The sequence below is a fragment of the Malaya genurostris genome, chromosome 3, assembly GCF_030247185.1.
Source record: "Malaya genurostris strain Urasoe2022 chromosome 3, Malgen_1.1, whole genome shotgun sequence".
Lineage (NCBI taxonomy): Eukaryota > Metazoa > Arthropoda > Insecta > Diptera > Culicidae > Malaya > Malaya genurostris.
In genome coordinates, this window is record NC_080572.1 from 253,631,329 (window position 1) to 253,654,598 (window position 23,270).

The window sequence follows — 23,270 nt, forward strand, 5'->3', positions numbered from 1 at the left end:
TATAGATAGCTTTTGTACTATTATGCGTACACTATCATTCTAACAAAAACATGATCATAATTGAAAAGAATAGCTTTTTAAACTCAATGCAGAACCACTTTTGAAATAAAAGCACAGACTAACAGACAGGACACTCAAATTAGATTCTTCAATCATTTTAACGGTCATTTCGAATATTCCTTTATTTGGGACAGTACTCACATGTGTCATGATGGCGCCACGTTACCCTATCAAAAACATCCTGTCTGTCATCTAGACTGTGTTTATTTTTTTCATTTACCAACAGAGTTGCCATTCATACAGAATTACCTGTAATGTATTGATTTGTATACGTCCATGCGAATTTCATGCAGGATACAGATTTAATACATATTGCCAAAACTATATACATAATTGTGCCTACTTCTCATCCTCCAACGCAATACAAAATCGAACCCGTTTTGTTACAATATTTACTTGCTTCTGGTCTGCCGCCACTTAATTTCGGGTGAAAACTACCAACACAATAAAAAATAGTCTAGATGAACAACGTTGAGTCAAATAAATGGTTACCTTCCAACATCGCGAAAAAGTTAAATATATTATTAACGTAATCCAATAATTTATTGTGACGATTCATTTTCAAATATTTTGATGAAATCAGGCATCCCTGCAAACAGCTGATCGGTGTTGACAAACGAGGGGAAACCAACTAGTAAAAAAATTTGTACATAACACAAGGGGTGTACAGATAGTAAATAGTTCGCGCAGTACAATATAGGTGGAACTAGTGCATCACGAAAAATTATTTTTATAAGAATTTACTCATACTGTCATGTCTGTTAGTCTGTGATAAAAGTTTTTAAAAGTTTTCCAGCTCTTAAATTGATAGTTTTTACTCTCTGCAAAAAAGAACCAACGAAAGCTCTCAAATTTACCAACGATCAAGATTAACCAACGTTATTTTTTTGTGTGTGGAATACTTTTATAACTGGCAGGAGGATTTTGTTATCGTTCCGTTAACGTAATGGAACGTTTTGAAAAAAAAGATGTAACCTTTTCAGATTTCACCTACAGCACAAAAGTAAACGCAGTGCAAAATATATTATAAAGCACGAAGAACATGAAATAAATCGAAGAAAATGTATGCTACATGTTGATTGAATTGTGATGCATTAAACAAAAGAAAATAATTTTGTTTTGATTACATGAAAATCTCTTAGAGAATGTTAAAATCTACCCAATTGAGGTAAATTGAATGATATGTGACGTTAATTATCAGTATCAATTATCGGTACTTAAAAGGTAATAATAAACCTCATGATTTTTCTTTCGATTTCACCCAAGCAATATTAGGAAAAACAGTAAATGTCATTAGAATTTCACATAACATGTAAGTGATTGTTCCAATGAATGCAATCCTATTCATATTTCATAAATCTAGTTGATTCGCACATGTTAAGTCATATAGAAAAATATATATTTATTAGGATAACTTCTACGTGATTTGTAGGTTCAGCGAAGGTTTACGCGAGAATAGTAAACTGTCTGATTTTCATTAGGGAGTATGCAATTGAAAGCTTTCCGGATGTACCACAGTACACCAAACTTTTCAATTTGACAGCCCGAATTGACAGTTATGCGTGGATAACTGTCAGCCAACAGGCAACTTTTGTCTACTTTTTCCCTTTCGCACAGGTTTCGAGTTGGCCATCGGAGCGGAGCTTCTTGCCTTTGCATTTCATAGTGCTGCGGCTTTTTAGTAAGGCCCACTTTTTACAGCGATCTCGTGCCGTGCAAATGCAACAACCATAAGAATAGTGAGAGGTGACTGCGTGTAACTTTTCTACGTGTGTTTCTTTGTATTTGGATTATTATAATTGCAAAGCGCTAAAATACGGTAAAGACATCCTGCTGCAGGACTGCAGTTTTGCTTCGGACAGATTCCAATCGTGCGAACTGTGAAGTGTTCCTTTGTTGAGTGCGTGTGTGAATCGTAACCCATCAAACCGCTTACAGAAAAAGGAATCTGAAAAATGAGTGGAACTCAAGCTGCTGCTGCCGCCGCCCCTGCGCCGGTTCTTAAGAAAGGAATTGTGAAACAGGTTAGTATTCCTAGGAACCACCTCGGAACAAATCAGATTTGAAGTCTAGAAAGCCCAAAGTCGATGCAAAAAAAATCCCACACTCGTTTCTATCGCCTTTCGTTACTATCGACTTACTTTTCACTGCTGCTGCTGCGGTGTTGGTGCCAACTTGGCATTATGTCTATAGCTATCGTTGGCTACTAGGTCCTACGTGAACAGTTTTTAATCAAAGCAAAGAATTGCTGCAATGATGTTCGAACTGCTTATCTCCAGAGACATCCAGCGCATGAGGTAGGAGTTAGTAGAAAATTCGGATGCACACCTTTGTTGGAACTCCCTCCTACTGGAGGCGATGTTTCTTAATGGGGTTGGGTAAGCGGATAGTGAAAGTAAGTCCCAAAACAAGGTGAAAGTTGTCCAGCAGATGTTGGCATTGGAAATAGGATTTTCCTTACGTCAGCATGCTGTTTTTTTTGCCAAAATAAGATTACCAACTGATGACCCCTAAGGCTGCAATGTCGTCTGTGGATTTAAATTTATTCCATATTGTACCTATGAAACTGCTCATATAGCAAAATTCGAACTGTACCTCCTATTAATCTTTGAATCTCTGGTCGTGTGAATAATTGAAGAAGCACTAATCCCATGATCAAATCTGTTGTGGGTTTAATATATCAAAATTTAAATTGGCTAGGGAATTAGAACAACAAGCAGATTCTATTGTTATAACATATTGTTAAATCTAATTCCGCTCAACGAGTTATAAAGGACGAAGCGGATCATTTATCGACTTCAAGTATTTCAATTTCAACTTGAGGAACTTTTAACAAAAAATCCATACATTAATACTTTTACGAAGTACAGGAGTTATATAAAAAAAAACATTCGAAACGAATAGTAATTGTTGACCGAAGCCAAAACAAATTTTCTATAGAAACGAAACGAAACTAACTGAAAATTGGGAAGGATACTTTTTCCCTCCTCCTTTCGAGAATAAGAAACGAAAAAATTAGATGTTTGAATCGAAAGACATCTCCCAAATGTTGGGTCAAAACCTACCTAAAATCAACTAAAGTGCATTTCCCCAATTTTATGTAACAAATTTAGATAAATTTAAATTTAGTCAAGTGTTATGCCATAACAAAGTACGCTAACCATATTTTACGATCAAGTCAAAGTTTGAGTAGATAACGACCTAATTTTGGGTAGCTTATAGAAGAGCTCGACAATGAATGATTTATCCGCAAAAAATTGGTAAAATAATTTTCAGTGAAGCAGTTGTAAAGTTTTTGTTATTTACAGAACTTATACAGATCGATTCAGGTTTGGTCATACAAGGGTTATTTTCTATTGGATTGAAATTTTGTCTCAAGATAGATTATTTTGTTCCCTACAAACTCTTCATGTACTAAAAGATGATTAGTTTTAAGTTAAAAAAAATCTATCTAAACCTAATTGCATTTGTATTCTGTGAAATGAGGAGCGATCATGATTTTCGGTTTAGCTTAGTTTCGCTTTTTTTTTCCTGAAAAATGCTTATATTGCAATGTATAGACGGTTGGTAGGAAACATAATTACCTCTCTTGGTACGAAATTTCATACGAATCAAAAGTTCCGTTTTCTTGTAAATCATTTTTTAACTACAGCCTACAGACTACAGCCATATGAAAAAAAAAAAACATTTCCCTTGTTCATTGAAAATAACACTATTTGTACACAATTTAGAGAATTTTAAAAATATCCTTCGCCATTTTTTATCAACCATTTTTAGAAGCATTGTGTAAGAAATGCAGGAAAGCGATTTCATTTTCGGTTGCTTCAACTTTATGTATAACAGTTTCAAATCGGCCTATTTTTGAACTACTTATGCCAAAAACTTCAGTTCAAAAAAAGCGATCTCAATACATACGAAAAATAAATTTCGGATTTCCCTTAGGATATGAAAGCCACCCTTATACCGTCTGAATCCAAAGAAGGCTTTTGTTAACACTGATCATTTGACCTAAATTATAATTTGTCCCCCTAAATTGTGGATCCGAACCACTGTGCAATGACCACATGACCGGTTAATTTTACCCAGATCCTGTCACAGAATTATGGAATAATGAGTGCAAACAAATACACTCAATATTATGAGTAACGATGATTGATATCCTCCCGGTCTTTTTTACGCGGGGGATACGTACCGCATAAAAAAACGCGTAACTTCGGAAATACGCGCAAAAATTATCGCAAAACTATAGAACAAATTTTTGGTTGCCAAATGTTTTCATAAAACTGATGAAACATCGGAATTCGGTGTTTTTTCAACAAAAATTTGTTTGAAAAATCGACTTCGAACTTAGAGATTTCCGAAATCAAAAATTTGTTTTGATGCCAAATGTCTTAGAAATTCATGAATCATCGTTATCTGGTGTAATCAAGAAAAATATTGGACTGTTAGAGTTGACTTTCAAAAAATTACGATAACAGAAGAATAGAAGCATAGAAGAACCACGTGAAAAAGTGTATTAGTGCCCAATAAATGCATAAACGTTTCGATTTCTCATAGATGGCAGGTAAAATTTCATAAACCTACGTTCAAATGAAAAATCCTATAATTTCATTTCTGGCTAATGAATTCAAACATTGCTAAAAATATCTGTTCTTCGAAAAAAAAAACTTTTTAATTCACCTAGTGGTGTAATGATACCTTTCTTATATTACTTATATTCTCAAAAATACCACTAGAAGATTCAGTGAAGAAATTTTTTTCAATCTTGAATAAAATAGGAAACTTTCATTGGGTATAAACTAACATAACCTTTTGAATTTGTAAACAGTTATGTCAAGTTAATAAGAATTTTTCTTTATTTTGCATATTTTGCATCATCACACTAAATGATTAAACACACTTCACCCTATAGCTCTGGAACGGGAAGTCGGATGCGGATGAAATTAAACAGCATCCTATGATACCATAGGAACTTTTATTTGAGCCTGTTTGTGGAAATCGATCAAATCATCTCTGAGAAAATTGAGTGAGTCTCATTTTAAACTTTTTGATCACTATTTCCGGTACTTCTGGAACCGGGAACTTGAAACCAGTACAGCCGAAGTCGGTTCGTTTAGTAAGTAACTAATATAGCCTACTAATTGAATCAGTTTTGAGACAAATCTTTTTACCCTTTTTTGCATCGTCGCTCTAAATGACGGTGTGAAATTCAATAGCAACCTATGGGACTACGAGATTATCTGACACATACTCACACACATACACGCACAGATAAAAGGTGATTTTTTTGAGGTTAGGATTTTCATGCATTAGTATTTGCTCAGATTTTTTGAGGTTATGATTTTCATGCATTATTATTTGCTCAGTATGCTCTGACATTTCATCATGAATAGACTTACTAACGAGCAACGCTTGCAAATCAGTGAATGGGCCCTAGAAAAGTTGGCAGAAAATCCGCTTTTTTATCGACAAATTTTGTTCAGCGATGAGGCTCATTTCTGGTTGAATGGCTACGTAAATAAGCAAAATTGCCGCATTTGGAGTGAAGAGCAACCAGAAGCCGTTCAAGAACTGCCCATGCATCCCGAAAAATGCACTGTTTGGTGTGGTTTGTACGCTGGTGGAATCATTGGACCGTATTTTTTCAAAGATGCTGTTGGACGCAACGTTACAGTGAATGGCGATCGCTATCGTTCGATGCTAACAAACTTTTTGTTGCCAAAAATGGAAGAACTGAACTTGGTTGACATGTGGTTTCAACAAGATGGCGCTACATGCCACACAGCTCGCGATTCTATGGCCATTTTGAGGGAAAACTTCGGAGAACAATTCATCTCAAGAAATGGACCGGTAAGTTGGCCACCAAGATCATGCGATTTGACGCCTTTAGACTATTTTTTGTGGGGCTACGTCAAGTCTAAAGTCTACAGAAATAAGCCAGTAACTATTCCAGCTTTGGAAGACAACATTTCCGAAGAAATTCGGGCTATTCCGGCCGAAATGCTCGAAAAAGTTGCCCAAAATTGGACTTTCCGAATGGACCACCTAAGACGCAGCCGCGGTCAACATTTAAATGAAATTATCTTCAAAAAGTAAATGTCATGTACCAATCTAACGTTTAAAATAAAGAACCGATGAGATTTTGCAAATTTTATGCGTTTTATTGTTTAAAAAAGTTCTCAAGCTCTTAAAAAATCACCCTTTACATACATTGCTCAGCTCGATGAACTGTGTCGAATGATATAGAACACTTAGCCCTCACTTTTCAAGTGATTGTATAAACTTTCTATGTGAGAAAGTCAATAAGTGTACTGTTATAGAAAAGCATCGGTATCATCTTGTAATAACAAAATGATAACTACACTAACAAGTAGATACAAATTGAATAAAAGAATTAAAAATTTACATTTTTTTTTCACCTGAAAAATATAAATTTTAATGTGGCAATTCTGCACGTTATACGAAATTGAACAAAGCACACTGCGAACGGAGCAAAGTCGCACGTACCGACGCGTACCAGTCATGCATCGTCATTTTGAATAACGATTTGAATGTTTTGACATTCATCGCTCTATAATATCGGAACCGGAAGCCGGATCAGGATGAAAATGCACAGTAGATGTTAAGACATTAAGAGGTTTAATTTGAAACATGTTTCGTGAAAATCGGTTTAACCGTTGCTGCACGGAAAGACCGAAATCAGCATTTTGGCGGAAAAATTAGTTGATTTTCTGATTTTAGTTAGTTATTTTTTGAGACAACTAAAAAAATCTTACTTTTCCTAATTTAGATTTTTTAATTCTCATTCCCTTAATACAAAAAAAATATGTTGAAACGGCTATTTTTTAATGTGGAACACATTTTTGTTTTCTATATAGGGGTGCAAATTAGAAACTCAAGAAAAATACACGTAGAAATATGGTCAGGTTTTTAACAATTACAGCTCAGTCAATTTTGTATCAATTATTAATATCATGTCACCATTTGATTGGAAATATTTCTACGTATTGATTTGAATGTTCATAGCCATGTATTTTTCTTTGTATATCATTGAAATGTTGATTAATAGCTAGCAGTGTCCTATTTTGTCTGCAAAAAATCTCCGGCATATCGGATTTCCCTGCCATAGACGACGGTTTTGAAGGGGTAAGCGATATATCAATGGGAAAGCATCGCTCTGATTGGTCAACCGATGCAAAAGCGAAGCTGTTGGAAGCACGCGAATCTATAAATAGAAGCAGAGTTAAAGCTAACGTTTCAGTGCTACGCATAGCTTGCTAGAGGTAGGTTGTTGCTAGACAGCAAGACAAAAAGTCCCAAAAAACCATTTAAAGCTTTAATTGGTATGCTCTGATCTTGTGTCATGCAAGATCGGATGAAATTCCATGTTATGCCGTTTCGCCTGAGAAATTGACAACTACCGCCGGGTAAATATGGAGTGCATAAGATTAACTTCCAATTTATATAAGATGAACTCGATTGATAATGAGAAAAAGTTTAATGGTAGAGAAACGCTATAAAAAAACTGCTTGCTTACAAAACTTGAACACAAGCTTGGCGAAAAGAAGCTTAAATATCGATATCCGTATCGCTAGAGTGTACAAACATATAATTGCATACATTTGGGCTATTGATGTAATTTCGTCGGCTACAAAACAAATACGAATCACGACAAATAGAGTCTATATTCTGGGTTCGCGTGTTCGGTTTTGGTTCCTAATAAAGATCAATCTAAGCAGTCTCTCGTGCATTTGCGAATTCAAGTGTGACGATTGATTGAACTATTTGATTGTAGATCATTAGAAATTTTGGTTTCCTTGTTCCACATCAACGGCTCGAACAACCCCATGGGGCTGATCCTTGTAGTTTTTAGTTGAAGGCACCAATTCAACGTGCTGTCATTTCTTAGCTAAGGCACACTTCATTTCCATTCAACAATTTTTTTAGTTGAATTAGAGAAATAAAACGTTGTTTTCAACCAACATAAATGGTTGGATTGGTTTCTGCAATTTGCAGCTATTTGGCGCTCTGTCACCGAAAAAACGTTAACACCGTAATGACTACTAGCCACTAGATGGAACACTACAAACGAAAAAAATTTCAGTCGCGGTTGTCTTTTCTATATTGGCAGGTATAAATACGATGTTCTATTGGAGAAAAAGACATAAACGAAACATAAACATCTTTTTGAAATCTTTTCTTCTAAATCACTGTTTTTTTTCATTCTTCACGAAATCGACTATCTTACTGAAAACTTTGAGCACTTGGAAAACGAAAACCGAATACAAGTAGTACACCGGATGGCGCAGCCCGGAAGGTTTGAAGATACAAAAAACTTCATTTGACATATACAATTAGAGTGCAACATTCGAAACCCACTTCACTGTTCCGCGTAAAAACATTATTACACACAATCGCTTCAAATGCGCACAAATTCTGAATAAATATACTTTCCACTAAAAGTTTGCGTCAAAACAACTGTCAGACAGACTATCCTTTTTAGCTTTTTAATGGATTGTTTTGCTTTGACACTTCTCATGAGTTTTTGGCTGATAAATTTGTTGATTAAACCGATTTCATTTTTGTTTTCTTTGTGCTGTACTTCAGAAATGATGGTGATAGAAAAATAGAGACAAATTTTCTGATTTTAGTCACAAAATTAGTTGTCAATGAGAATTTCGCGTTGGATTGAAATATTGCTGGTTTGTGTCATGGATATCCGCCAACTAAACACATTTTCTAAAAATAAAAGTTTTTTTCAGCAAAGTAAATTCTTAATTTTAACTAATTTTATTTGGAAATTTTGTTATTAAAATCAACTAATTCCAAAACAGTAATACGAATTAGGCGCAGAGCTAATTTCGGTCGTTCCGTGTGAGAAATCGAAGTGAATTCCGTTTTTAGAAATTTTCTCCACTATTAATCGATGCTTTCGGAAGCGGAAACCGGGGACTAGTAGTCCCAAAGTAGTTTTATATATTCACCAACTAACAAGGTCTGCCAATTAGATGAATTTAGCAATAAGTTTTATAAAAATGTGCACCTCGTTTCGCCATCGCTTGTGGAAAAATCCTCATGAAATTGAAAATTTTCAACAATCGCACTCTAATACCGGAACCGGAAGTCGGATCTGAATCGACTTTTCGGGGACTTTTTAAAGAATTTTATGTTTGTGAAAATCAGTTAAAAAATTTCCTAGGAAAATGGAGTGCGCATTTTTTAATAAATTTGCACATATTTCGAAGTCGGATCCAAATGAAATTCAAGAAAATTGTATGAGGCCCTAAAATCTTTCATTCGAATCATTTTTTAAAAAATCGGTTCAGCCATCTCTGAGAAAATTGAGAAAATTATTTGTCACATACACACACATACATTTTGTGATCTCGACGAAGTCGAAAGTCGGCCTTCGGGGCCTCGATTATTAAAACCGCGTAACTTCGGAAATCCGCGCACAAAAAAAATGTAAAAAAAAACCTAACAGTTCGGCTGAAAAGTTCGTATCGTTTAATAGAAACACACATTTTTTTGCCAAAATTCGTTTTTATTATTCAACATAATTGCCATCAGAGGCGATACAGCGATTATAGCGATCTTCCAACTTTTCGATACCATTTTTGTAGTACGATTTGTCCTTTGCCTCAAAATAGGCCTCAGTTTCAGCGATTACCTCTTCATTGCTTCTAAATTTTTTACCAGCGAGCATTCTCTTGAGGTCTGAGAACAGGAAAAAGTCACTAGGGGCCAAATCTGGAGAATACGGTGGATGAGGGAGCAATTCGAAACCCAATTCGTTCAATTTCAACATGGTTTTCATCGACTTGTGACACGGTGCATTGTCTTGATGAAACAAAACTTTTTTCTTCTTCAAATGAGGCCGTTTTTTTTTTTGAAATTTCGTCCTTCAAACGCTCTAATAACGCTATATAATAGTCACTGTTGATGGTTTTTCCCTTTTCAAGGTAGTCGATAAAAATTATACCATGCGAATTCCAAAATACAGACGCCATAACCTTACCGGCCGATTGTTGAGTCTTTCCACGCTTTGGGTTCGGTTCATCGCGTGCAGTCCACTCAGCTGACTGTCGATTGGACTCCGGAGTGAAGTGATGGAGCCATGTTTCGTCCATTGTTATATATCGACGAAAAATCGGTTTTATTTCGATATAACAGCTCCAAACACTGCTCAGAATCATCAATTCGTTGTTGTTTTTGATCGATTGTGAGCTCACGCGGCACCCATTTTGCACAAAGCTTTCTCATATCCAAATATTCGTGAATAATATGTCCAACACGTTCTTTTGATATCTTCAGGGTGTCAGCTATCTCGATCAACTTCACTTTACGGTCATTGAAAATCATTTTGTGGATTTTTTTCACGTTTTCATCGGTAACAGCCTCTTTTGGACGTCCACTGCGTTCATCGTCTTCGGTGCTCTTATGACCAGTACGAAATTTTGCAAACCACTTACGAATTGTTGCTTCGCCCGGTGCAGAGTCTGGATAACACTCATCAAGCCATTTTTTGGTATCGGTGGCACTTTTTTTCATCAAAAAGTAGTGTTTTATCAACACACGAAATTCCTTTTTTTCCATTTTTTTCACAATAACAAAAGTAGCTTCACTCAAAATGCAATATCTCACAAACTAATAATCAGACAGCTGTCAAATTTATACACGTATCTTTTGAAAGTTGATACTAACTGAAAATGGTATGGATTTAATTCTAGTGGCGCCCTCTCATAGAAACGATACGAACTTTTCAGCCGATCTGTTATTTGTGGAACAACACTAAGAAAATTTGGTTTTCTTTATGTTTCGTCTTCGACCCACCAGTGCAAAACAGTTTACGTTAAACTGTTATCAGTTGGATCGAGTAGTGGAGTTGTATACCTGTTATATACGTGCATGCATCCGTAAGTCTAGTCGACTGCCAGCCATTTAATGTTTGCACTCTTACCTTATAGGTACGTGCCTGCTCCAGTGCACTGCAATTGGTTCGATTGAGATTAAGTCAAATTTAACTACTCGATAAAAATTAGCTATCGAAATGTCAATTTTTTACCAAACGTTAAAATCATTCGCAAAATGGTTCACAGCCTGAATAGTCCGAAATTTAAGTAATGACGGTAGGTTCTTTTTCAGCATGTGTATGTTGGTGACAGCATTTCACAAATACATTTAACAGAGACACCATGTGTTGCTATCGGTTTTTTTTCTATCCTCCTTTTGCCATCGAACCTAGCCTTCATTTTGAATTCAACTATCGGCCTGTTCAGATCAGTTATTAATTGTGAATTGTTTTAGGTCCTTTCCGGAGATTCGTTGATAATCCGTGGTCAACCAAAGGGTGGTCCCCCACCAGAGAAGCAAATAAATTTCTCCGGTGTGATCGCACCGAAACTTGCCCGCCGACCAACCAGCAATTCCACGTGAGTATTATTGAGATAGTAAATGCAGTTCGGAATGTGAATGTGAATCGCATTTTCACTCGTTTAGGGATGCAACGAAAGATGAACCGTATGCCTGGGAAGCTCGCGAGTACTTGCGCCAACGGCTGATTGGCCAAGAGGTGTACTTCTATGCCGAACGCCCGCCGAATGCCAACCGTGACTATGGCTACGTCTGTCTCGGGAAGGATCAAGCTACCGCTGAGAACATTGTGGAATCGATCATATCGGAAGGGCTGGTGAGTGTTCGTCGAGACGGTGTCCGTCAAACGCCTGAACTTGCCCGTTTGATCGAGCTGGAAGATGCAGCCAAGGCAGCTCGCAAAGGTAAATGGAGCGATTCGCCGCCCTCGGAACACGTGCGCAACATAACCTGGAACATTGAAAATTCGAAGGCGTTCTGTGACCAATATTGCGGTAAGCCCATCAAAGCCATCATCGAGCATGTGCGCGATGGATCAACCGTGCGTGCATTCCTGTTGCCTGGTTTCCAGCATATTACGCTGATGATGTCCGGAATTCGATGCCCTGGTTTCAAGCTTGATGGTGACGGAAAACCTGACACCACAACGGAGGTGCCGTATGCCGAGGAAGCTCGTTATTTCGTTGAGTCGCGCCTATTGCAACGGGATGTAGAAATCCGCCTTGAATCGGTTACCAACACTAACTTCGTCGGCACGATAATATTCCCGAAGGGAAACATCGCAGAAGCATTACTTCGAGAAGGATTTGCTAGTTGCGTCGAATGGAGTATGCGTTACGTGAAGGAAGGTGTTGAGCGTCTGCGTGCTGCCGAGAAACACGCTAAAGCCAATCGGCTGCGTCTGTGGAAGGACTATCAACCACCGACTGCAGCATATAACACCAAGGACAAGGACTTTGCTGGAACGGTTACCGAAGTGTTCAATGGCGATGCCATCGCAGTCAAGATTAGCAATACCGTCACCAAGAAAGTATTCTTTTCACACATTAGGCCACCACGTGAGGCAAACCGTGGTCTCACTGAGGATGGTGCCCCTCCACCACCGCGCGCCAAGGGATCCCGCCCATTGTACGATGTTCCGTGGTTGTTTGAAGCCCGCGAATTCCTGCGCAAAAAACTTGTCGGCAAGAAGGTGAACTGTTCGTTGGATTATGTGTCACCGGCAAGGGATAATTTCCCGGAAAAGTACCACTACACCGTGACGCTGGCTGGAGTGTAAGTACCGCCATAGGTTTAATGTTTGTTTATTTCGATTTTGTGTTTTGATTACCATCACATAGGTTGTGGAGTTTCCCCTCCAATGGAAACTGTTACGATTAAGTGATGGTAGAGTAAATGACAGCCATTTTGAAATTGAGTTCTCTGCTATCACTATGGCTTATTCTTTTCGATGGTCTGAAACAAAATTTCGAGTTCCATAAGCAAAAAATTAACATTTTCCCTGAACCTTTTTTTGAAACATTTTATTTTTCCACAGTAATGTGGCAGAAGCCTTAGTCGCTAAGGGATTGGCTAATGTGATTGTGAACCGTGAAAACAACGATCAACGCTCACCGTTCTTCGACGATCTGCGAGCGGCAGAGGAACAAGCTAAGAAAGGTGGTAAAGGTTTGAACGCGAAGGATGACATTCCGACGCATCGTATCAACGATCTGACGGTGGATCACTCGCGTATCAAGCACCAGTACCTACCGTCGTGGCAACGTGCACTGCGTACCGAAGCAGTGGTCGAGTTCGTGGCTAGTGGCTCCCGCTTCCGAATCTACTGTCCGAAGGATAGTTGTCTAGTAACATTCCTTTTGGCCGGTATTTCCTGTCCCCGTTCGTCCCGACCTGCCATGAATGGTGCCCAGGCACAGGAAGGTGAACCTTTCGGTGACGATGCGCTGCAATTCAGCCGTGAGAGAGTTCTTCAGCGTGACGTGAGCGTGAAGATTGAAACCACGGACAAAGCCGCTACCAGTGTGATCGGGTGGTTGTGGACCGAAAACAACGTCAATCTTTCGGTGGCCCTCGTCGAGGAAGGTCTTGCCACGGTTCATTTCACCGCTGAGAAGACGGAACATTATCGTGCATTGGCGGACGCGGAAAGCCGAGCCAAGGCGAAACGCAAGAATATCTGGAAGGATTACGTAGAAAAGACGGAAGACGAGAACAAGGAAAACGAAGAAGAAAAGGAAGATCCGGCTGCTCCCGCCGACCGAAAGGTCAAATATGAGAACGTTGTCGTCACCGAAGTTACACCCGAGATGCACTTCTACGCTCAGCACTCCGAACAGGGCGCCAAGTTAGAGGAACTGATGAGCAAGTTGCGCCAGGAATTCCGAGCAATGCCACCGGTAACGGGAGCCTACAACCCAAGACGGGGTGATCTCTGTGCGGCGAAGTGAGTAATTATTACTTTTGTTAGTACATCATTCTTCTGGTTTTTTTGTCGATATTTAATCATTTTCCTTTCTGGATGCGATTCGATAGATTTGCCGAAGACAACGAGTGGTACCGCGCCAAGGTGGAAAAGGTCGAGAAAGGTGGCAACGCTTCGGTCCTGTACGTTGACTACGGCAACCGCGAGGTAAATGCGTCCTCAAATCCTAATGACATTACGTCGAAAATTTGCAAGTACCTTAGATCCATTTCTGTACCACCGAAAGAAATGCTTGAGTCATATGCTTGCTAGAATAATTTGTTGGCGATCATCGATCAGCTCCGATTCCGATTATGGCGTTCAAGGACGTTAAACCTTCTGCTCGAGGCCGAACCACCACTTCTCACTTCCGTTGGATTAATACCGACCGAAACACTGGTGACTCGTGGAAGCAACAAGCGTTTCGCGTTTTGCGAGATGCATTCGTTGTGTGATGCGACCTGGTGTTTAGGGAAGTGTCTCCTCGGATCGAAGGATGGTTCTCAAGCAATCGGTGTACCTTTTAAGCTCTAATCGGGCCTGGTGAATTTCGCACAAACTAGATACGGTGTGAGAGTACCTATTTTCGTCACGTTTACATTAGATTAGCTTTGTTGTAAGCTAACATAGTTTTCGAAGAGATGAATATAGGTACTCTACTACTCGATACTGTATCAATAATGTAATTAAATTGAAATGGGTTCACTGAAATGGTGCAATTTTACAGACTCTTCCAACAACCCGTTTAGCAATGCTTCCGCCTGCCTTCCTATCGGACAAACCGTACGCGCACGAGTACTCACTGGCGCTAGTTGTTTTGCCAACGGACCCGGACGACAAAACCGATGCAATCAAAGCCTTTGCCCAGGATACGCTCAACAAAACTCTGCAGCTTAACGTCGAGTATCGGTAAGTTTTTAGTCACAATACGCAACGCTAAGAACAAAAACTGGCAATAATGCCAAAGGATTGACGTCACATACAAAAAAACAAGTCACATTCTTCTAGATTATTGCCCACAGTAAAACAAGGACAGTGTCCTTATTGGCATTTCCGAACCGACCTTCCTAAGCGTGATTGTGTCACTATCATAGCAATCATCGCCTTAAATAGGTTCAACAATGTAAAAACTACTTAACCAATGTAGACTTAAGTGTATGGAAGACTACTACATTTTTTTTCAACTTTCTATTTTTTCTAGCGTCAGCGGTGCCGAACACGTAACTCTCGTTGATCCTGCTACCAAGTCAGACGTAGGTAAGGAATTAATTGCCGACGGTTTTCTGATTGCCGAGAAGGGCAAGAAAGATCGCAGACTGCAGAAGCTGGTAAGTGAATTGAGCTTTTTATTGACTTATATGGAGACCTCAGAAGACATCTTGTGGCTATAAAATCATGGTTGATGCATTTTCGGTTCGGTTCAATTTCAAATCTTTTACGTTTCGTCTTGGACTCATCAGTGCATTAGCAGTTTGATGTGAAAAAAAAACTGCTCATGCACCGATGAGTTTGTCCCGGGTTGGCGGTTCAATGCATAGGACGCTGGTCTTACAAGCCAGTTGTCGTATGTTCGAGCCCCGACCTAGAAGGGTTCTTAGTGTCAGTAGAATCCATAGTACTAGCCATGCAATGATTCTGTACGCTAAGAATCGGCTGCGAAGTCTGTTGAAACAGAAAGGCCAAATTCCACAAAAGGAATGTAATGCCAAGACTGCTTTTTGTACCGATGAGTCTAAGGCGAAACGTAAAACTCGAAACAGCAGTGTAAAATTAATGACCTAAGGATCGTCATTTTGCTGTTAGAAATCGGTTTCATAGAGAGCAATTTCAGAATCTCAAATTTCAGCAGAAAAGATCGACTTTCCCCGTTTTCAACGAAACTTTGTACACGTCTTCAGTGTGGCAAACCATTAATTTTGCACAGATAAGAAGATTGATTTGATTCAAGACTAAATTCTAAAAAGTGCGAATGTATTTCTTTGTAATTAGAAAACTGATACTTGTGCAAAAATTGTTTCCAAGAAATAGTAGGAAAACAATGAACCACTCTAAAAACGTACACTGCAAAACGAGAAAAATTAGTGCAACCGATTCGAACGAAACACAGAATTGGGGTAATTATAAACAAACGGTGTTTGAGTTACACCGATTCAAAGCAGATACAAATGAAAAATACATTTTTTAAAGTCAGGTTTGCGTCAAATCGGCCTGCTACGACAAGCTGATGACTTTATACCCCTTTCTGGAATTGCTCTATCATGAAAAGCTCGTCGTAATGAAATGCATTTAACTAAGATTTTATTTCCATGCGTGCATGTTGGGTATAGAACTCTATTCAATCCATCATAGGATGAAATATAATCTCCCGACATAAAGTATGAGATTGTATCTTAAATTGATGGTATAATAAATCAATATCTATCGAGACTCTAGGAAAGTTGTGAATTCATGTCCCACAGCGGCTTTCTTACCAGTGTATAGATACATTGTCCTTTCTCGCTCATGCACAGCAATGTTCCATGTTATAGACAAACCAACAGCCCCTTACACCTACCTACACTTTTTCTTTCAGATAAACGATTACAAGGAAGCTGAACAGTCGGCCCGTAAGAATCGCAACGGCATCTGGCAGTACGGTGACAGCACCGAGGATCAGGCTGGAGAGTTCGGCCTCGGCCGCTAGACTCGGCCGGTCTAAAGAAGCGTGAATATATCCCCTGCCCTTCATGAAAAAAAACAAAACAACACACACGTACACGTATATATTAACAACACTATTTTCAAGCAAAAGCATATACCTACGCGTGTAGAGTGAAAACAGATTCAACTCTTTGAGATATTATTCCAGTTTATATTTTTTAAAGAAAACATTACAATCAATACTTCCAAACATCCACTAAGCTAGCAGAAGCGGCAGACATGATTAACGGAGCAACCTACAGTAACAATAGGCGAAGCAACAAGTGAACAATCAGGACAACTGACTGGCCTTCTCCTTTCCGACAGAGTTTCAGGCAAGTTTAGTAGCCAATCCGTACTAAGCTGATTAAAAATGCTCACATTTCATCGCTTGACCACACACCCGTTCACATAAGGATAGTTAGCAGGGAAAGGAAGTGAAATCCATCACACAGACTCACGTACGCAAACATCAACCACAAACAGTCTGATTAATATTAAACTTCAAGCGGTGATGCTAACAAGTACGAACCATAGGTCGGTTTTTTGTTTTGTATTGATTGCAAATTATCGATATCAGAAATGAGACGTTTCATGTAGGAAGAATGGAGAGAACAGCTCCGAAAAAAATTGCAGCAAATTGATTTTTGTCATTATATCGTCTTGTATTTTTTTTTATTGGTATAGAATCGAAACTTTATTAAAACTTTTGAGTTTATGGGTAAAATAAATTCGTAATTTTTCGCTTCTATTAAAAAAACGTTTTGTTTTATCCAGTAGTAGCTTTAGAATGCAGAAAATGGCATCATCTGAATCAACAACAGAAAAAGTAAGAAACATGGAAACTTGTTGGTAAAACAGAAAATATATATTTATGAAATGTCTAAACGCAAGATCAAAACAGGAGTTAATAAAGCTGAATCGTCAAGTTACTATTTGCTCTACCACAAAAAAAATACAAAACGTCTTTGTAAACGTATGAAATATCCGAAACTTCTTCAATTGAGGTGTCTTGCGCTAGAACTAGTAAAGTCATTATTACCAAGTATTGCCGGTTTTAATGAACGCGTAAGGGCAATGATGACAAAACTCCCATACAAAATTGGAGTGTAATTACCTATTCATTAAAAACTAGATTACTCTTTCTCGTATAAAGTCCCCTACATAAAAAGAATGCAACTATTTTCTTTTTACCCTTATGTCATTTTCGCTTGAGAACTGAAACTGATCCAGAGCAGTTTCATCAAATAAACACTTTTCACGAAACTGTGTTGATTTCACACTTAGCAACAACAACGTTGAAACTAGATTCGAAACTAGCTTAAAAGAAACGGTTTGATGGCAGTTGGGGTGAAAACTGGGTTAGGTTTGGTATCAAGCGAAAACGACATTAAAGTCAATCTATCGAAGAGATACAGTATATATTTCTGATATTACATCTTTTAAGATTTTATCTGATCAACAATTCTTCTCCATGTAACTCGATCCATGGCTGCTTGCCTCCAACCACGTCGGCGCCCGATACTATCCAGGTTTCGCTCCACTTGGTCCAGCCACCGTGAACGCTGCGCTCCTCTTTGTCTTGTACCTGCCGGATTAGAGGTGAACACCAACTTGGTGGGGCTGTTGTCCGGCATTCTCACGACATGCCCCGCCCACCGTACCCTTCCAGCCTGGGCTACTTTCCGGATACTTGGCTCACCGTAGAGTTGCGCTAGTTCGTGGTTCATTCTTCTCCTCCACACTCCATTCTCCTGCACACCACCGAAGATCGTTCTCAGCACCCTCCTTTCGAAGACTTCGAGTGCTTGCAGGTCCTCCTCGAGCATTGTCCACGTTTCGTGCCCGTAGAGAACCACCGGTCTTACCAGTGATTTGTACATGGTGCACTTCGTGCGGGGGTGAAGTTTCCTGGATCTCAATGTTTTGTGGAGTCCATAGTAGGCACGACTTCCGGATATAATGCGCCTCCTGATCTCCCGGCTGGTGTCGTTGTCCGCAGTCACCATTGAGCCAAGATAGATGAACTCGTCAACCACCTCGAACTCGTCGCCGTCGATCGTAATACTGCTGCCCAGACGTTGCCTATCGCGTTCAGTTCCGCCAGCCAGCATGTACTTTGTCTTAGACACATTTATCCTCAGTCCTACTCGTGCCGCTTCGCGCTTTAGTCGGGTATACAGATCTGCTACCGTCTCCTTGTTTCTACCGATTATATCCACGTCATCAGCGAAGCACACGAATTGTCCGGACCTCGTGAAAATCGTGCCCCGCATGTTGAACCGCGCTCTTCGCATAACTCCTTCAAGTGCGATGTTGAACAGCAGGCAGGACAACCCATCACCTTGTCTTAATCCCCTACGTGATTCGAACGGTTCAGAGAAACCGCCCGCAATCTTGACACAACACTGTACACCATCCATCGTAGCCTTAATCAGTCTTGTCAGCTTCCCAGGGAAGCCGTTCTCGTCCATAATTTTCCATAGCTCTACACGGTCAACCGTGTCGTATGCGGCTTTGAAGTCGATGAACAGATGATGCGTCGGGACCCGGTATTCACGGCATTTTTGGAGGATTTGCCGTATAGTGAAGATTTGGTCGTTTGTTGATCTGCCGTTGATGAACCCGGCCTGATAACTCCCGACAAATCCATTTACCAGTGGTGATAGGCGCCGGAACAGGATCTGGGATAACACTTTGTAGGCGGCATTTGACACTGTGATTGCCCTGTAGTTTGCACAGTCCAATTTGTCACCTTTCTTGTATATCGGGGTGATGACCCCTTCCTTCCACTCCTCCGGTAGTTGTTCTCTGTCCCAGATCTCTTCGATTATTCGGTGCATGCATTCCGTCAGTTTCTCCGGTCCCCTTTTGAAGAGTTCTGCTCCTAGACCATCCTTACCAGCTGCTTTGTTATTCTTGAGCTGTTGGATAGCCTCCTTGACCTCGTTCATAGTGGGCACTGGTACATCTCCGTCGGCTGCAACACTGACATAATCTTCCTCCTCCAACGCCTGATTGTCCGCCTGTGCACTATTCAGATGTTCATCGTAGTGCTGCTTCCACCTTTCGATCACCTCACGTTCGTCCGTCAGGATGCCACCTTCCTTGTCTCTACACATTTCGGCTCGCGGCATGAAGCCGTTGCGAGAGTCATTCAGCTTCCTGTAGAACGCCCGTGTATCCTGAGAACGATATAGCATCTCCATCTCCTCTCTCTCCGACTCTTCCAGGCGGCGCTTTTTGTCCCGGAAAAGGCGAGTTTGCTGCTTTCGTCTCTGTCGATACGATTCCACGTTCTGACGGGTGGCTTGACGCAACATCGCTGCGCGTGCTGCATTCTTCTCGTCCAATATCTCCTGGCATTCGCCGTCGAACCATTCGTTCCGTCGACTCCTTGGCACGTATCCCAGGACGCTCTCCGCAGCATTGCTGATGGCTGCTTTAGTTCTGGTCCAGCAGTCCTCCAGGGGAGCATCATTGAACTCCTCCTCCGCTAGCAACGCTGCTTCGAGATGCCGCGCGTAGGCAGTCGCGACCTCGGTGTCCCTCAGTCGGTCCAGATTATACCGCGGCGGGCACCGGTACCGTACGTTATTCACAACGGACAGTTTTGGACGCAGCTTAACCATCACAAGGTAGTGGTCCGAGTCGATGTTAGCGCCCCGATAGGTTCGTACGTCGATAATGTCCGAGAAATGCCGTCCATCAATCAGGACGTGATCGATTTGTGTCTCCGTTTGCATGGGTGATCTCCAGGTGTATCGGTGCAGGAGGCGGTGCTGGAAAAAGGTGCTTTTTATGGCCATGTTCTTGGAGGTGGCAAAGTCGATGAGTCTTAGGCCGTTCTCGTTCGTTTGCTGGTGGGCGCTGAACCTTCCAACTACCGGTCTGAACTCCACCTCCTGGCCAACCTGAGCATTGAAATCGCCGATGACGATCTTGATGTCATGTCTTGGGCAGCGATCGTATTCACGTTCCAGCTGCGCGTAGAATTCGTCTTTGTCGTCATCGCTACTTCCGAGGTGGGGACTATGCACGTTAATTATGCTGATATTGAAGAACCGGCCCTTGATCCTCAACCTGCACATTCTGTCGCTGACCGGCCATCATCCGATCACACGCTTTTGCATCTCCCCCACAACCATAAAAGCTGTTCCCAGCTCGTGTGTGTTGCCGCAGCTCTGGTATATGGTGTGGTTCCCGCGAAAGACCCGCACCGTAGACCCCTTCCAACACACCTCCTGCAGCGCTACGATGTCGAACTTGCGGTCTTTCACTATATCGGATAGTATACGCGTGCTTCCGATGAAGTTGAGAGACTTACAGTTCCACGTACCGAGTTTCCAATCTCTTGTCCGTTTTCGTCGCAAAGGTCTGAGCCGATTAGATCCATCCGAATTTTCTTGTTGAACTTCCTGAGCAAGTCCTTTTTATGGGCGGCTAGCTAGGCCTGCGCCAACCTTGCAGTAACGCTGAAGGACCGCGAGAAGAGAGAGATTTGGGTCAGGTGCATATTGAAAGGCGGCGCCAACTCGCCTTGTCAGGGCCAACTACTTTAGGTCTTGTGGTTTTTAGGCCTAGAACGTGTAGGGCCCACTACCTCGTCCTACCCACACCTGCAGTCAGCCCCCGCTACATGGTTCGGGTCGCGAGTCACAACGAGTTGCTATCGCGACTAAGCATTATCCACCACCTATGACCCGCCCGGTTGCTTGCAGCTCAGCTTCCCTCATAGTGCTCCTCCTCCACCACAGGGCCCGAGAAAGAGATACAGTATATATTACTCTAATTAATGGTCAAAATTTGAGTATAAATTTCAAATAGTTTTTTTACACGGTATGATACTCAAATGCCTAAACGGAGCCATTATTATTTTGTTAACTTTTTATCGCTATTCTCGTTCTCGTTCATTTATTAGTGAACGGGTTATTGGCTATATTGGCATGTGGCCAGTTGATGGTCGTAGATGACAAGTGATTTACATGGATTCCTTGGGTCTTGGCCGGTGGTTACATATGAAGGTATACACCCCGATTCTGTATTTGGTTCAAATTGGATTATTCCATACGAATACGAAATTTTACTTGATCGAATTAGAGAATGCAAATTTTTACATCCGATCGAATTAGTCTGATACGATTAAAATTCAGAATAGATGTGATAGCCTTCGTTAGGCGGTCGCGTAACAAAGGTACGTCATACTTGTTTTCGGTGGGAAAATCTCCGCACTGCAAAATTTCAGAGAAAAAAATGACTACCACACAGACAAGACACCTAATATTTCTACATCGTGAGTCTGATCCAAACACAGACTAACAGACATGACACTATGAGTAAATTCTGTGGGTCACTAGTTCCACCTATATTGAACTGCGCGAACTATTTACTATCAGTACACCAGTTGTGTTATGTAAAAGTAGTTCTACTAGTTGGTTTTTCATTCCAGAATAAAAATCAGGTAAATCGTTATCAACCCTAGAACGCTCTCGTGACTTTTTCTATACGTGAATGCTCTTTAGGGTGAATTTTTACCCCGAATTGAAATTTGTGCAAAGTACTTAAATTTTTATGTATTTTCAAATAAACGGTACCTTCATTCCATTAATTCCATATTCCATTATATTTTTAATGAAATATAAAACTTTTTTAAAACAATTCCCTAAATACGTCAATACGTCTTTTTATCTTAATTTTGCTGTAACTCCAGCGATAATTTTGATAATTTTTGTGGCCTTGTTAAGTTTTTGATTTTTTTTAAAATATCAAATGTTTTCCTAATCAGTTAAAAAGTATATTTGTTCCGATATATTTGTGAGTAACAAATGTAATTTATTAACATCATATGTAGGTTGACCTATTGTATCTTACTTATGCAAAAGATAGGAAAGTGGGCTGCAAGGGAAGAGAAATCATATGTTGCCAGCTATTAAACATTGATGTTGCGTAGTATAAAATTATAACATATTCCAGTATAACGATTGTGTTTTGTCTCTTTTTTCGTGAAGCCAAAAATATCGACATCGCTTCACAAAGCAAAAAGACAATTATAACAATCTCGATGCGATTATCGATTCATATGCACTCAAATTAGATTCTTCAATTATTTTAACGGTCATTTCGAATATTCCTTTAGTTGGGACACTACTCACATGTGTCATGATGGCGCCACGTTACCCTATCAAAAACATCCTGTCTGTCATCTATACTGTGTTTATTTTTTCATTTACCAACAGAGTTGCCATTCATACAGAATTACCTGTAATGTATTGATTTGTATACGTCCATGCGAATTTCATGCAGGATACAGATTTAATACATATTGCCAAAACTATATACATAATTGTGCCTACTTCTCATCCTCCAACGCAATACAAAATTGAACCCGTTTTGTTACAATATTTACTTGCTTCTGGTCTGCCGCCACTTAATTTCGGGTGAAAACTACCAACACAATATAAAATAGTCTAGATGAACAACGTTGAGTCAAATAAATAATTACCTTCCAACATCGCGAAAAAGTTAAATATAATATCAATATAATCCAATAATTTATTGTGACGATTCATTTTCAAATATTTTGATGAAATCAGGCATCCCTGCAAGCAGCTGATCGGTGTTGACAAACGAGGGGAAACCAACTAGTAAAAAAACTTTCACATAACACAAGGGGTGTACAGATAGTAAATAGTTC

The 23,270-nt window shown here is 40.0% G+C and overlaps 1 protein-coding gene across 1 annotated transcript; it reads left to right on the forward strand.

Annotated features, from left to right (window-relative positions):
* The first annotated feature begins 1,646 nt into the window (after positions 1-1,646).
* Positions 1,647-17,508, forward strand: LOC131434674 (staphylococcal nuclease domain-containing protein 1). The gene is made up of 8 exons (XM_058601651.1): positions 1,647-2,084; positions 11,368-11,492; positions 11,560-12,708; positions 12,971-13,879; positions 13,969-14,065; positions 14,625-14,806; positions 15,099-15,225; positions 16,470-17,508. The coding sequence occupies exons 1-8, from the start codon at positions 2,016-2,018 to the stop codon at positions 16,578-16,580; spliced, it is 2,769 nt and encodes a 922-aa protein (XP_058457634.1). The 5' UTR covers positions 1,647-2,015; the 3' UTR covers positions 16,581-17,508.
* Positions 17,509-23,270: the final 5,762 nt, after the last annotated feature.